Below are 13,184 nucleotides of genomic sequence, written 5' to 3'. Positions count from 1 at the left end.
AACGATGACGTATTACATAAGTATTGACAACTCGACATCGAACAGAACTCGTCGAGTAGCAGACTTTGCAGAAACTCTGTTCAATTGTTCTTTGTCTGCTCAGTTTGAGTTCCGAAATCCTAAGAAACCACTTCAACACAACAACGCTAAACCAAAGCCCCATTTTGTTTTTTCACTTAAAAAGCAAATCCAAAAGTTTTAGCTATGATAAAATATTTCACCGCCCATAAAAAATCTCTCTTTCCCTTCCGTTTTCTATCAAGATCCTCCACTTTCTCATCATCCAACCACCCTTCACTCCTTAAACTCTCCAAAACCCCACCACCCTTTTTTTCAAAAACCTTTTCCAATCCAATAATCCGGTCATCCAAGTCCCATCTTTACGCCTCACTTTTCTGCACTCTTATCCACTTATACTTAACCTGTGGAAGATTTTCCCATGCCAAGGAGACATTTTTTGACATGAGGAAACATGGTTTTATTCCTGTTTTGTCCCAATGGAATCAGCTTATTTACAGTTTCAATGCCTTTGGCTTGGTTTCCGAGGTAATGCTACTTTACTCTGAGATGATAGCTTGTGGGGTTTTGCCTAATGTTTTCACTATAAATGTTTTGCTTCATTCTTTTGCCAAAGTTGGTAATTTGAGCTTTGCCTTGGAATTTCTTAGAAGTGTTGATAACAACAATAATGTTGATACTGTTACTTATAATACTTTGATTTGGGGTTTTTGTGAGCAAGGTTTGGCTTTTCAAGGCTTTGGCTTTCTGTCCGAAATGTTCAAAAAGGGTATAAATTTTGATACTTTTTCATGTAATATAGTTGTAAAGGGATTTTGTAGAATTGGGTTGGTTAAATATGGAGAGTGGGTTAGGGATAATTTGGTGAATGGTGGGATTTCTAAGGATGTTATAGGGTTTAACATATTGATTGATGGGTATTGTAAGAGTGGAGATATGAATTATGCTGTTGAATTAATGGATAGGATGAGAAGAGAAGGTTTAGTGCCTGATATCATTAGTTATAATTCTTTGATAAATGGATTTTGCAAAAAGGGTGATTTTGTTAAGGCTAAAAGTTTAATCGATGAGGTTTTGAGGTCTAGTAGGAAAAAGGATTTTAAGATTTTGGGTGGTAATGATCATCAAAATGAGGGTGATAACAGTGTGATGTTGGAACCAAACCTTATTACGCACACTACACTAATAAGTGCCTACTGTAAGCGAGAAGCGCTTGAGGAAGCACTTTCTTTGTATGAAGAAATGGTTGTAAAGGGGATTTTCCCTGATGCCGTTCCTTATAATTCAATCATAAATGGCCTCTGCAAGCATGGAAAGTTAACTGAAGCAAAAGTGCTATTGAGGGAGATGGAAAAGATGGGTGTGGATGCTAACCATGTCTCTTATGCTACTCTTATGGACTCATTCTTTAAAGCAGGGAATTCCATGGATGCTTTTGCCCTTCAAAGTCTGATGGTTGTTCGTGGAATTGCCTTTGATGTTGTTGTGTACACTATACTGATGGATGGGCTTTTTAAGGTTGGAAAACCTAAAGAGGCAGAAAACATGTTTATTAATCTTTTACAACACAAATTGGTGCCTAATTTGACCACCTATTCAGCATTGATTGATGGCCGCTGCAAGTTGGGAGACATAAATGGTGCAGAATCTGCATTGGAAGAAATGAAGGAAAAAAATGTTGTTCCTAATGTTGTGACTTATTCTTCTATCATAAACAGCTACATCAGGAAAGGAATGCTTGATGAAGCTGTTAACATTATGAGGAAGATGGTGGGTGAAAGTATCTTGCCAAATGTATTTATTTATGCTGCATTAATAGATGGATATTTCAAGGCAGGTAAAGACATAATTGCTCTTGACCTCTATGATGAAATGAAACTGGTAGGATTAAAGGAAAACAATTTTATACTTGATGCTTTTGTTAACAACTTGAAAAGATCTGGAAGGGTGGGGGAAGCTGAGGGATTTGTTAAAGATATGACGTCTAGGGGCTTGTCACTTGACCAAGTAAACTATACATCTTTGATGGATGGCTTTTTCAAAGAGGGAAAGGAGTCAGCTGCTCTTTCCTTGGCCCAGGAAATGATTCAGAAAAATATACCATTTGATGTTGTTGCATACAATGTCTTAATTAATGGTCTTTTGAGGCTTGGAAAATATGAGGCACAATCTGTTTATGCTAGAATGAGAGAGTTGGGTTTGGTTCCAGACCTGATTACATGCAATACCATGATTAATGCATACTGCAAAGAGGGTAAGTTTGAATATGCATTAAACCTCTGGGATGACATGAAGAGTTGTGGGTTAATGCCAAATTCCATAACTTGTAACATTCTGATGAGAGGTCTTTGTAAAGCTGGTGAAATTCAAAAAGCTCTGAATGTTTTGAATGAGATGCTGATTTTAGGCTTTTCACCTACTACTGCAATTCACAGATTTCTTCTTGATGCATCCTCAAGGAATGGAAGGGCTGATGCCATTTTGTTAATGCATGAACGTCTGGTTTCCATGGGTCTTAAACTTAATCAGGCAGTTTTCAACACTCTCATAACTGTCTTATGCAGACTGGGGATGACCAGCAAAGCCATTTCAGTTTTAGAAGATATGACAGGAAGAGGCTTTTCAGCTGATACGATAACTTACAACGCCCTTATACATGGATATTGCTTAGGCAGCCATGTAGAGAAGGGTTTTGCTACATATTCTCAGATGTTAAGGGAAGGAGTTCCACCAAACCTTGTAACTTACAATCTTCTTTTGAGAGGTCTCTCGAGTGCTGGTTTAATGGAAGAAGCAGATGAATTGTTTAGCAAAATGAAAGAAAAAGGCTTGAACCCTAATGCTTCAACATATGATACATTGATATCTGGCCATGGTAAGATTGGAAATAAAAAGGAATCTATAAAAGTTTATTGTGAAATGATTACCAAAGGATTTGTTCCCAGAACTAGCACCTACAATGTGCTTATCAATGGTTTTGCTAAAGTAGGAAAAATGGCCCAAGCTAGAGAGCTTCTCAAGGAGATGCAATTGAGGGGAGCATTGCCTAATTCTTCAACTTATGACACACTAATCTCTGGTTGGTGTAACCTCTCTGACCGACCAGAGCTGGACAGGGCATCAAAAATGTCATGCCTAGTTGAGGTGAAAAATTTACTTTTGGAAATGAATGATAAACAGTTTACACCATGTGAAAGTACTCTTTCAGATGTCAATTCTACCTTTGCAAAATTAGGAAAGAAGTTCAAGGCTCAGAATGTTTGGAAGGGACTATACAAGAGAAAGAACACATAAGGAATAAGCTAAGTACAAAAACAGGGGATTCCCTCGACTTGGATAGCCAACCTTCCTGATCTTCCTCGGGTCCTCCTTCAGAAACCCAGCTTCAGTTCTTTGTGCATGGTATGCTCTTACTACATTGCTATTAGCATATGGATGTCTTGTTGCTGCTTCCATTTCTGATAAGTAGTGATGCTGGCAATGAAAACTATTCGCAGTTTTTATCACTTTGAATCTTATGCATGTTGACTGTAAGAAAGGTTTAATAAAAGTCATGCCTGCATTTTATTTAATCAATTTTCTTTTGCTTTGTAATCTTTGAAATTTGATTGGCAATTTGCCAGCGTCATGTTTGGACTATCTCGGTTAATCACTGACATGTTAGGCCTTTCTACAGTCATTACGATACATGGTGATTGTCGTGGGTTTCATTTATGGACTTTTTATCTGCCATTCTTAGTCCAACAGAGTCGGTATGTACATTTTAGGTTCTTTCTTTTATTTTCACATTATAGGCATGCATTTTCTTTAATCTTTTCCCTCTTTATATCTTCTTATGATAAAGAACATGAAAAGTGGAAATAACCCATCGATTTCCATTTGAACAGATTTCTTGATCTTTGAGCGGCAATAATTTTCCATTGTCATGTATTGGCGGTTGGATTCAGCTTCAGGAAATTTGTTTTTAGAGGCAAGAGTTCCATGGTTGATATTTTATAATGCAATTCGTACATCTTTTAGTCAGTCATTCGTCGTTTCATAATAGCCTATTAATATATTGTATTGTACGATACTTTGCAGAACTGCACCAAACCTCATTAATCAGTATGCACTCAATTTGTGGCATGTATGTCTATCTTGTATTGCTGGACAAGATCCAGGGAATTGCTTTTCCACCAGTAATGAAGTTTCTAGGCTGATTCAGAAATAACATTGGAACATAGTCATTGCATGGGAAAGCATTTGTGATATTTCAATGTATAGAGCTTGATTTGCTAAGAGCTAGTTATAGAGGTTATAAATGCTTTTTCTGATTGTGGAAGAAGACTTGCTGAGACATGGGGCTCAAAGCTTTTCAGTTGTATCCATCTTTTCAACTTTCAGTCAGGAAAGAAAGACTTCATAGCTTGGTTACCGCACTTCGCTGTTGTTGTTGGAGAAAACATTTTGTTCAGGTGACAATCTGATGACCTTGGTAACTCTGATGTATAACCTTTGATTGATGTTGCTTTAGTGCAATTATTAATAGTGATTTTATCATTAAGCATTTCTCCTTGTGCTGTCTAGCCCTTAAAGTGGATTTCATGAAACTGTAACATCTCTCATCACTGAAAGATGCATACATGTTTCCTTCTCTTAGCATTGTCATGAAGCAACTTTGAGACTATACAGAGGTTTCAAGTCTTATAATGTTGAGTTATGTTTCTTTATTTGCTTTGAACTTTGCATTTTCTCTTATAGTCATTTTCCCTCTGTTAAAGATACCAAACAAAATAAAAGGACAAACAAGCATGAAAGTATTGTAGGGAACAAAGGCAATTGAACAACTTTTAATTTTAGTGTTCAGAGTTCAAATTATGAGTCTCAAGTATTAAAAAAAAATAAAAAATTGTTGAACAAAACTTCCATTTTTCCAACTCACCCAGCCAGGCACATCATATACAAAGAAACTATATGTTAAAGATCCCAAAATTCTTTGCAAGTCATAGTACAGACAAATCATTATCATTCAAAGGAAAATGTATTGCAGTGTCCAAATAACTATACTAGCCTCACTCCCCAACCCAACCCTAAAAATAAAGAAAAGAAACATCCTAGTGTACATTTATGGAAATGCTATTACATCAAAAGAGTATGGTTTACACACCTGAGTAAATACAGTTCAATACTGGAAACGAGTTATTTGAAGTCAGGATAAGCATTTAAAATCCTAGCAATCACAGGTGTAATCATTTATAATATCAGACTATGAATAAAGCAATATCACATTATTGGAGGATTGACATGATTCTGAAATCGAAAACTAATAAAAAGCGGTACAAACATAAAAATTAAAAATATTAAATATGAAGACCAGCCACTTTAGAAGTTAAAAAGCACCTTGATGTTCACTGGGTAATTATCTCCATTGAACAAAACGAATGCTATGGTGCGATTGGAGCTCTTTTTTGGGCCCAATCACAACTTACCAAAGCCCCGTCTAAATTACCTAAATAGTGTATGCCAAGAAGAGAGTTGATCAAAACCGTGTGAAAACCAATCTCCAAAATATGCGACTATCGCTACAGAAAACAACAATCTAGAGAATAATGGAACAAGATCCTTACAAGTATCTCGACTGCCTAGCATGGTTATGGTTATGACATCTGAAAATGACATGAAGGAAAATTGTAATTCATAATAGAGAACGATTTTGACAGGAATTTTTCCTCCTACAAAAAAATTATAGCACAAAAAAGTATGAGAAAAGATTAATTAGTTCAGCAAGAACATTATAACGCCCCAAAGCAAGCAGTAATTGGAATCAGGCTGTTTATTATCTGCCATCACTCTGCAATATACCTCACGCCAACCATTTTCCGGTCCAAGTTTGTATAATTGGACAGCAGTTCCTGATAACATGAACTGTCATATCATCCATCCTTATTCAATTCCAGTACTAATTACATATGATCATTCCAGCTATGTTTGCAAATAAAATCATTGGAAATTAGGAACATGCACTACTATCGATTTGGTAAACTCTTTAGTTGGCAGACTGTGGCCACAATATTGACCACATAATTGGAATCTCAGCAAAGAATATTTCATGCTCAAGATCATGCAAATCACTTTTGTGCCATTCCAACTCATGGCTTTGTCACAACTGGCTTCACCTTATGATCCAAAAACCAACTCTTTCAAAGTTCTTATCGGTGAGTCATATCCACATACAACAGTGTTTCTCCATAGAGCCATTCCTGTTGATGGGGGAAAATTAATTAGATGCATAAAAATTGTAAGGTAAAAAACAGATTAAATTTGTTTTCCCTTCTCCATCTCTATATCTCTAGTCGGTAAGAGTTAGGGCATAGGATAGTGTAATCTTAGTTAGATGGGATGGAGAGAAAACCTAGCCATGAAATCAAACCAACTGTTGCTGCAAAGAAGAATTCTCGGCTGATAGAGTTGAAACTGGAATAAAAAAAACAAAAAAAAAAAAGCCAATTGAGACACTTCATGATAAAAAATGCAGCAGGGAATAAAAGAGTGTTGCCCAAGTATAAGCATGCACATAATAAATCAGATATTCCTTACAAGTATAAGCATACAATATTCCCATAACCATAAAAGAGTGTTGCCCAAGTAGAACCAGTGAACCTGCAAAGAGCATTGCCCATGTAAGGACAATTAATGTAATGAAAAAAATGAGCACAAAATCAACCCAAAGAAGGATAAAAATCAGAAATAAAAAACTGTTGACTTTGAAGTCACTTATAATTCACTCTGGTTAGTTTTTTACAATAATATTTTCTGGTTTCACTGTTGTGTGCATGTGGTCGGAATCATTTATACAAATAAGTTAATAAAATTGAAAGAATGCATTACCACATAAAATCACGAATGAATAGAGCACGTGGAATCATAAGTCCATTTCCAATCATAGCAAGCAACATTGAAAAAGCTGATAGGCCTTTAATATTATTAGGATTCAAGAAATTTGTCCACTGAAAAGAAAGCACAAATCTTAGTCAGATATGCATGTATTAACCAATTTTGCTTGATATCTTCAGAGCCTTAGATATATAAGTTCAAACAAGGATTACCATTTGTGAAACAGGCATCCACATAAAAAGAAGTGTTGCTGTCCATCCAGAAATAGCTCCAACGAATTTAACACCTTTCGCTGAAAGTTTGCCCATATGTGCCTGCAAGTCTTGGCAAGTGCAAATTTAAAACAGTGCAATTGTACTGCCTATTTTCTAATTATTCATTTGTAGAAAACAAAGGCAAGAAGTTCCCAAAGTAAGAGGGTTTTAAAACACATAGATGGAACTATGAGTCTTATTGTTCACCAATCATGTTGGGATTTGCCTTGAATCTCAGAATCCCACATCGAAAGTTAAGTAAGTTTGAATTTGTCTTGTATCCCACATCGGGAGTTTAGTAAAGGTATAAAGGGTTTCACCCCTATAAATAAGATGTTTTGGTTTTAGTTTAGTAACCCCATAGAGTTAGACACCAAGAGAATAGCTAAGTGAGTAGGCTATTAAAGGGTGTAATTGGGTTTTGGGTTAAGTTTTGAGTAAGGAGTTTTAGGAGACTTTTCTCATTCTAAAAGTCTCACAATTGTAAAGATTTATTTGATAGTGGATTAAGTTGGAGTAGGCCATTTTGAGTTGGGCCGAACCAAATATATTTGTGTGTTCTTATTCTTGATTTGAGCTTGTTATTTTGTGTGTGGTTGCTGCGCGTAGGTATTGTTGTTTTTCCCAACAAGTGGTATCAGAGCGAGGTTCCAGGTTCTAGGTTCGTGGGTCCAAGAGATCGTGAAGCAGTGTTTGAAGATGTCTGAAGAAGGTATGTCTGGTATGTCTATGCCTAAGTTTGAGATTCCGTTATTTGATGGAAAGAGTAATTTTATGTTATGGCAAAGTACGATTCAAGATCTGTTAGTACAACAAGGATTGGATCAGGCATTGGAGAGTAGTAAGCCTGAAGGAATGTCTGATGCTAATTGGAATAGGATTCAGAAGAAGGCTGTTAGTACTATTAGATTGGTGTTAGCTCCAGAAGTAAAGTACAATGTGTTGACTGAGAGTACTCCGAAGAGTTTGTGGGATAAGCTTGAAGGTATTTATGCTTCGAAGTCGTTGACTAATAGATTATGTTTGAAGATGGATCTGTATTCTCTGAAGATGGAAGAAGGTATGAGTCTTCATAATCACCTGAATGAATTTAATAAATTGGTTTCTCAATTGTTAGCGATTTCTGTTGATGAGTTAAAAGATGAAGAGAAGGCTTTAATTTTGCTGTCATCTTTGCCCAAGTCTTATAGGCCTTTAGTTCAGACTGTGTTGGTAGGCAGGTCTACTTTGAAGTTGGATGATGTGACTGCCCTGTTGCGTGAGAATGAAAGGTTTATGGGAGCTCAGAACTCATCACCTGGGGGGAGTACACTAGCTGTAGAGGGTTTTGATCGAGGGAGGACTCAAAAGAGGATTGATGGATCAAGATGGAGATCCAAGTCAAGAGACAGAGATTACAGTGATGTAGAATGTTATTATTGTGGTGAGAAGGGACATATCCAAGTGCGCTGCAGGAAGCTGAGAAGGGATATGGCTGCTTTCAAAAGGGCGAATGATGAGAAGAAATCAGATGAAGAAAAGAGTGATACTGCTGCTATTTTGTCTGATGATGATGATGTTGTTTTGACAACTTGTGTGGATGAGACCCAGACTTTGAAAAGTGACAAAGGTTGGGTTTTAGATTCAGCTGCTACAGTTCATGTTTGCAATGATAGGAGCTGCTTTGTGGAGTTGAATGAGAATGAAAAGTATGGGGATATTGTGATTGCTAACAAAGAAAAGGTGCAGATTCAAGGCATTGGGAGTGTTCGCCTTAGATCTCACAATGGTGTTATTAGGACACTTCGTCATGTAAGGTATGTACCAAATTGTCACTACAATTTGATTGCTTTAGGTGAGTTATCTTCTCGGGGATACACATTTTATGGTAGTAATGATTGGTTGAAAGTGTATAAGAATGGTAGTGTGATTCTACAAGGGAATAGGGTCAATCACTTGTACATGTTTGATGGAAGCTCAGTTGCTGGAATGCCTGTGATGAAAGAAAAGAAGAAAGGTAAGCATGTTAGCTTTGCAGATACTGTTGAAGTGTTTGGAGATTCAAGTCAAGGGAGGATTTGTTGGGATTTGCCTTGAATCTCAGAATCCCACATCGAAAGTTAAGTAAGTTTGAATTTGTCTTGTATCCCACATCGGGAGTTTAGTAAAGGTATAAAGGGTTTCACCCCTATAAATAAGATGTTTTGGTTTTAGTTTAGTAACCCCATAGAGTTAGACACCAAGAGAATAGCTAAGTGAGTAGGCTATTAAAGGGTGTAATTGGGTTTTGGGTTAAGTTTTGAGTAAGGAGTTTTAGGAGACTTTTCTCATTCTAAAAGTCTCACAATTGTAAAGATTTATTTGATAGTGGATTAAGTTGGAGTAGGCCATTTTGAGTTGGGCCGAACCAAATATATTTGTGTGTTCTTATTCTTGATTTGAGCTTGTTATTTTGTGTGTGGTTGCTGCGCGTAGGTATTGTTGTTTTTCCCAACAAATCATTCATGATAAATGAAAAAAGTTTAATCAATTAAAATGTAACAATATCATAGAGCAGCATATAGATCTTACCATAGTTACAGCTGCCATAGCAAGAACAAAAGCTATTGCCCCTGGCAAGATGCTATTAGGTATATATGGGACGAATGTGGACCACATTATCTGTACTCAAATTGGTTAAAGAAAAGGTTCTCGTCTTGAATAAATAAACCAATGTTAAATTTCCAAATATAAATAGATTTTGTTGATATGTAAATACATAGTTTGTGTGCATCAGAATTTTTAAGTGTGTGCATAAAACAGGGGACTAAGAGCTTACCTGGGGAAGCACTGAAAGTCCACCAACAGTAATAAAATCTTCCCAAAATTGCCAGATTGTCACGTTGAGCATACCATGGTAGTTTAAAAAATTTAAAATGAGTCCAGCACCCACAACAGCAGAAGTGGCCACAAAATAAGGTAGCGGCATAGCTTCTGCCATTGCGAGCTGCGTAATCACCACATATATCGATACCACTCCTAGTGTTTGCACCACAACTGCCTCCATTTCCCTTTTCTTGGCAAAGTAAGAAAGCAGTGAAAGGTTTCCAAGCAAACCAGTGAACATTCCCTGCATGTACAACACTCCCTTTCTTAGGTTCCTAAAATGACATCTTCATTTGGCTCCTTGAAAAAATTCAAGAAAGAAAATAGAACAAAATTTAAGATTATAAAAGTTCCATAAAATAGAGGTCATAATCACTGCTCAGCAGAGACTTAATAGGATCATCAAATAATGACTGTTCTTGTAATGAGTCAACAAAAACAAATTACACCTTCAACTGTTAGATATACAATAAGAAGACTCAAAGCCACAAAAATTATGCTAAGCCCTTGTCACAAGTAGACGTTTGTGTACCATGTTTTCAGCTGACTAAATTCGAGGAAACCCATATAAATTTACTGCACAACAAACTTACAACTCAGTGTCTATTTTCTATTTACCGATATATTGTTTGCCCCCACAATAAGCAGATGATGTCAAATTCACTGTTTCATCACTTTGTCTATGGCCTAGTGTGGATATTTTCCAAAGCAAAAAGGCAAGCAGATTTAGCATATTGCCCTCACTACAATTGATAAAAGGCCAGAAGCGCTCTCAAATTATTCATTTTATCTTTAAACCTTAAATTTTGGCTTCAAGATATCAGCAAAAAGGTTTAAAAAACAACAATTAAGAAACAAAAACATAAAATGTTAAGTAACCAAAAGAAATCTAACTCAAATTCTAATCACCATCCATGGTACTGCCAAAAGGGCAGTCTTATTCCCAGCCAGAAGATTGCGTGCATTGAGGATGATCTGAGGCAATTGAAGCAATAAAAATGGTATATTTGCCGCCCCAGAAAACTTTGCTGTCAATGAATCCCATGCCTCATAGCTCTTTGTACTCTTAAAATTCACTGAATCCTTTCAAATTTCACAACAAACACAAAGAATCATTAATGAACATTTTAACACAACTTACACAAATTTCTACTAAACCAATTCAGATCTATTAAGCCAAATTTTAAATCCCAAATCCCATCCTTTTCTTTCCTCAGATTTTCCTAAACCTAAATTCCATGAAATTGTCAACAATCCACAGCATCATTAAAAAATATAGGGCCTTTGATGGACTGTGTTTTTTTTTTTTTTTTTTTTTTCCCTAAAAAACTGAGGAGAGATCAAATAAAATAAACTAAAAAAATAAACTTAAAAATTGAAATAAAAAAAAAAATCTATGGCTTCATTTTAATGCCTTGTTTGGTTGCTCAAAATTCAGTTATTAAAAAAAACAAAAAATAAATAAAAAAATTGAAGCAAAGTAATAAAAAAAAATTAGATAATTTGATTCCCTCATATAAAACTACACTAACAAAAATTAAAATCAATAAAAAATACTCCATTTCACATTTTCCAGCAGGCAAACAGAGCCTTATTTTCAAATAACTGTCAATAACTGCCACTGTTTTCGATTTTTAAAAAAATAAAAGAATTTTAGAAGAGCTCGTTTTCTACCTTGTGAAGTGGCTGAGGAACGTCCGATTCAAGAGCACGAATCGGGCCAACTCGGTGGTGGAGCGAGAGGAACGAGTACTGACTCAGGGCCAACACATTCAACTTATTCCCATTCAGTTTCAAAGAGAAGGACTGGGATAGCAACAAACGTGAAGGGAAACGGCAGTTTCGGAAAACCAAAGAAGAATGATCATAGGGAGCCTTGGCAGCCAAAGGGAAAAACACAGAATCAGCCATTGAAAGAAAGGTTAAAAAAAATTGAAGCTTTTGGTTTTTGATCGAATTTGAGTGGGGAATGAAGATGAGTGTGTTTTCGGAGGATGATTAGGGAGTGTGGGAATCTAGAGGTGACACGTGGAAGAATGCAGAAGCCTAGAGGGTGGTAGGATATCATTTGACTGTGTCGGGATGTGAGCATAACATGTGAAGATATTTTAAATGTGTTATGTAAGTAGGAGAAGGAAGCGGTGGATCGGATCTTGTTTCCAAATATCGTCGGTTTTTGTTGCTGACCGATCTATCTATGTCAAAAATTGCGTCTTTTATTGCTTTTAATAAATAATAAAAATAAAAATATCATCATTTTTGCCAAAAAAAAAAAAAAAGTAAAAATATAAACATTACTAATGAGAGTACTATTACTTTTGCATTATAAATTTACCTTGAAATTAATAAATGTTAGGCATTATATTAATAGGTTTTTTTTTATATAAGAAAAATTTTCGATTATTTAATTTTTTATATTAAAATAAAATATATTATACGTGATAATTTAAGATGAATAATTATAAGTCATATATTTAAGATGATTTTAATAAATGATCATCAATATAATTTAAATTCAAAAATTTTTTATAAAAAAAATAATTCTAACAAATTGAATCAATCCTTTATTAATATTAATAAATATTTTTTTATAAATAAAATTACAACGTAAAGATAAATATATATATAAATAATAAAATTTAAATTCAAATTTATTAGATATAAATTTTAAAAAATAGTTACATTAATTAATTAAATTAAATTTTAAATTTTTTATATTAATAAATATTTTAAAAAATAATAATATCAATAATCATATAATTTATTGATAAAATATTAAAATTTTAATTTAAATAATTAAAATTTAAATTTAAATAATTAAAATTTAAATCACAGTAATCCTAAAAGAAAAAAAAAATACTCTAATCGTTAGTTTGTTAACAATTACTTAAGAAATAATGACGAGTAAACGCAAAAAATGTTCAGACAAATTGGGCCAACCATTTATAGAAACAAAAGAAAAAGGTTATTGTTTGAACCATTTTAACTGATTCATGAATGGTACAAAATTAATCCTTTCCTGAAAATTCCTTCAGTTACCTTTTTTTTAAAAAAAAATAAACACGTACACACCCTTTCGAAATAAGTGCACTTTGAAAAAGTGCACCGATTCATTTCATACGATAGCTCTTTATTCCAAGTGTGACACGTAACTTGTCGAGCCGCATCCCTTAAAAGTACGGGTGTGTGCCAAGC

The 13,184-nt window shown here is 34.9% G+C and overlaps 2 protein-coding genes and 1 long non-coding RNA gene across 5 annotated transcripts; 1 reads left to right on the top strand and 2 right to left on the bottom strand.

The window, feature by feature from the left end:
- Window positions 1-50: 50 nt before the first annotated feature.
- On the top strand, window positions 51-4,564 carry LOC111296211 (PPR repeat protein). 3 transcript variants are annotated; one of them, XM_089769117.1, is made up of 4 exons: window positions 51-3,420; window positions 3,695-3,770; window positions 3,906-3,988; window positions 4,099-4,564. In XM_089769117.1, exon 1 carries the CDS (start codon window positions 205-207, stop codon window positions 3,310-3,312), a length of 3,108 nt encoding a protein of 1,035 aa, XP_089625243.1. In that variant the 5' UTR covers window positions 51-204; the 3' UTR covers window positions 3,313-3,420; window positions 3,695-3,770; window positions 3,906-3,988; window positions 4,099-4,564. The 3 variants fall into 3 exon arrangements, with proteins under 3 accessions (XP_089625243.1, XP_089625244.1, XP_089625245.1); XM_089769118.1 differs by lacking the exon at window positions 3,695-3,770; XM_089769119.1 differs by lacking the exon at window positions 3,695-3,770 and having other exon boundaries at window positions 553-3,420; window positions 3,906-4,002; window positions 4,099-4,331.
- A 532-nt stretch (window positions 4,565-5,096) lies between these two features.
- LOC149515594 (uncharacterized) lies at window positions 5,097-5,760 on the bottom strand. Its single transcript, XR_016346846.1, has 3 exons — window positions 5,625-5,760; window positions 5,398-5,506; window positions 5,097-5,227 (listed from the first exon to the last, which is right to left on the bottom strand). It is a non-coding gene; the product is annotated as an uncharacterized LOC149515594 (long non-coding RNA).
- A 52-nt stretch (window positions 5,761-5,812) lies between these two features.
- LOC111296246 (maltose excess protein 1-like, chloroplastic) lies at window positions 5,813-12,068 on the bottom strand. The gene is made up of 9 exons (XM_022890445.2): window positions 11,664-12,068; window positions 10,899-11,072; window positions 9,943-10,233; window positions 9,696-9,785; window positions 7,104-7,205; window positions 6,886-7,004; window positions 6,595-6,657; window positions 6,410-6,471; window positions 5,813-6,257 (listed from the first exon to the last, which is right to left on the bottom strand). The coding sequence occupies exons 1-9, from the start codon at window positions 11,898-11,900 to the stop codon at window positions 6,175-6,177; spliced, it is 1,221 nt and encodes a 406-aa protein (XP_022746180.2). The 5' UTR covers window positions 11,901-12,068; the 3' UTR covers window positions 5,813-6,174.
- Window positions 12,069-13,184: the final 1,116 nt, after the last annotated feature.

Source organism: Durio zibethinus, chromosome 12 (genome assembly GCF_047325235.1).
Source record: "Durio zibethinus cultivar Kanyao isolate XHJ-2024 chromosome 12, ASM4732523v1, whole genome shotgun sequence".
In the NCBI taxonomy this organism is placed as follows: domain Eukaryota; kingdom Viridiplantae; phylum Streptophyta; class Magnoliopsida; order Malvales; family Malvaceae; genus Durio; species Durio zibethinus.
Note: the sequence above shows the minus strand (reverse complement) of the source record. Positions and strands in the feature narration are given on the sequence as shown.

Bases quoted from the DNA above. Each gene is read 5' to 3' on its own strand.
- LOC111296211 (XM_089769118.1), top strand. From the start codon at position 205: ATGATAAAATATTTCACCGCCCATAAAAAATCTCTCTTTCCCTTCCGT.
- LOC111296246 (XM_022890445.2), bottom strand. From the start codon at position 11,900: ATGGCTGATTCTGTGTTTTTCCCTTTGGCTGCCAAGGCTCCCTATGAT. The intron at 9,786-9,942 runs GTAAGCTCTTAG...ATTTGAGTACAG, and splicing joins GACTTTCAGTGCTTCCCCAG to ATAATGTGGTCCACATTCGT. The intron at 7,005-7,103 runs GTAATCCTTGTT...CTTTCTTTTCAG, and splicing joins GGATGCCTGTTTCACAAATG to TGGACAAATTTCTTGAATCC.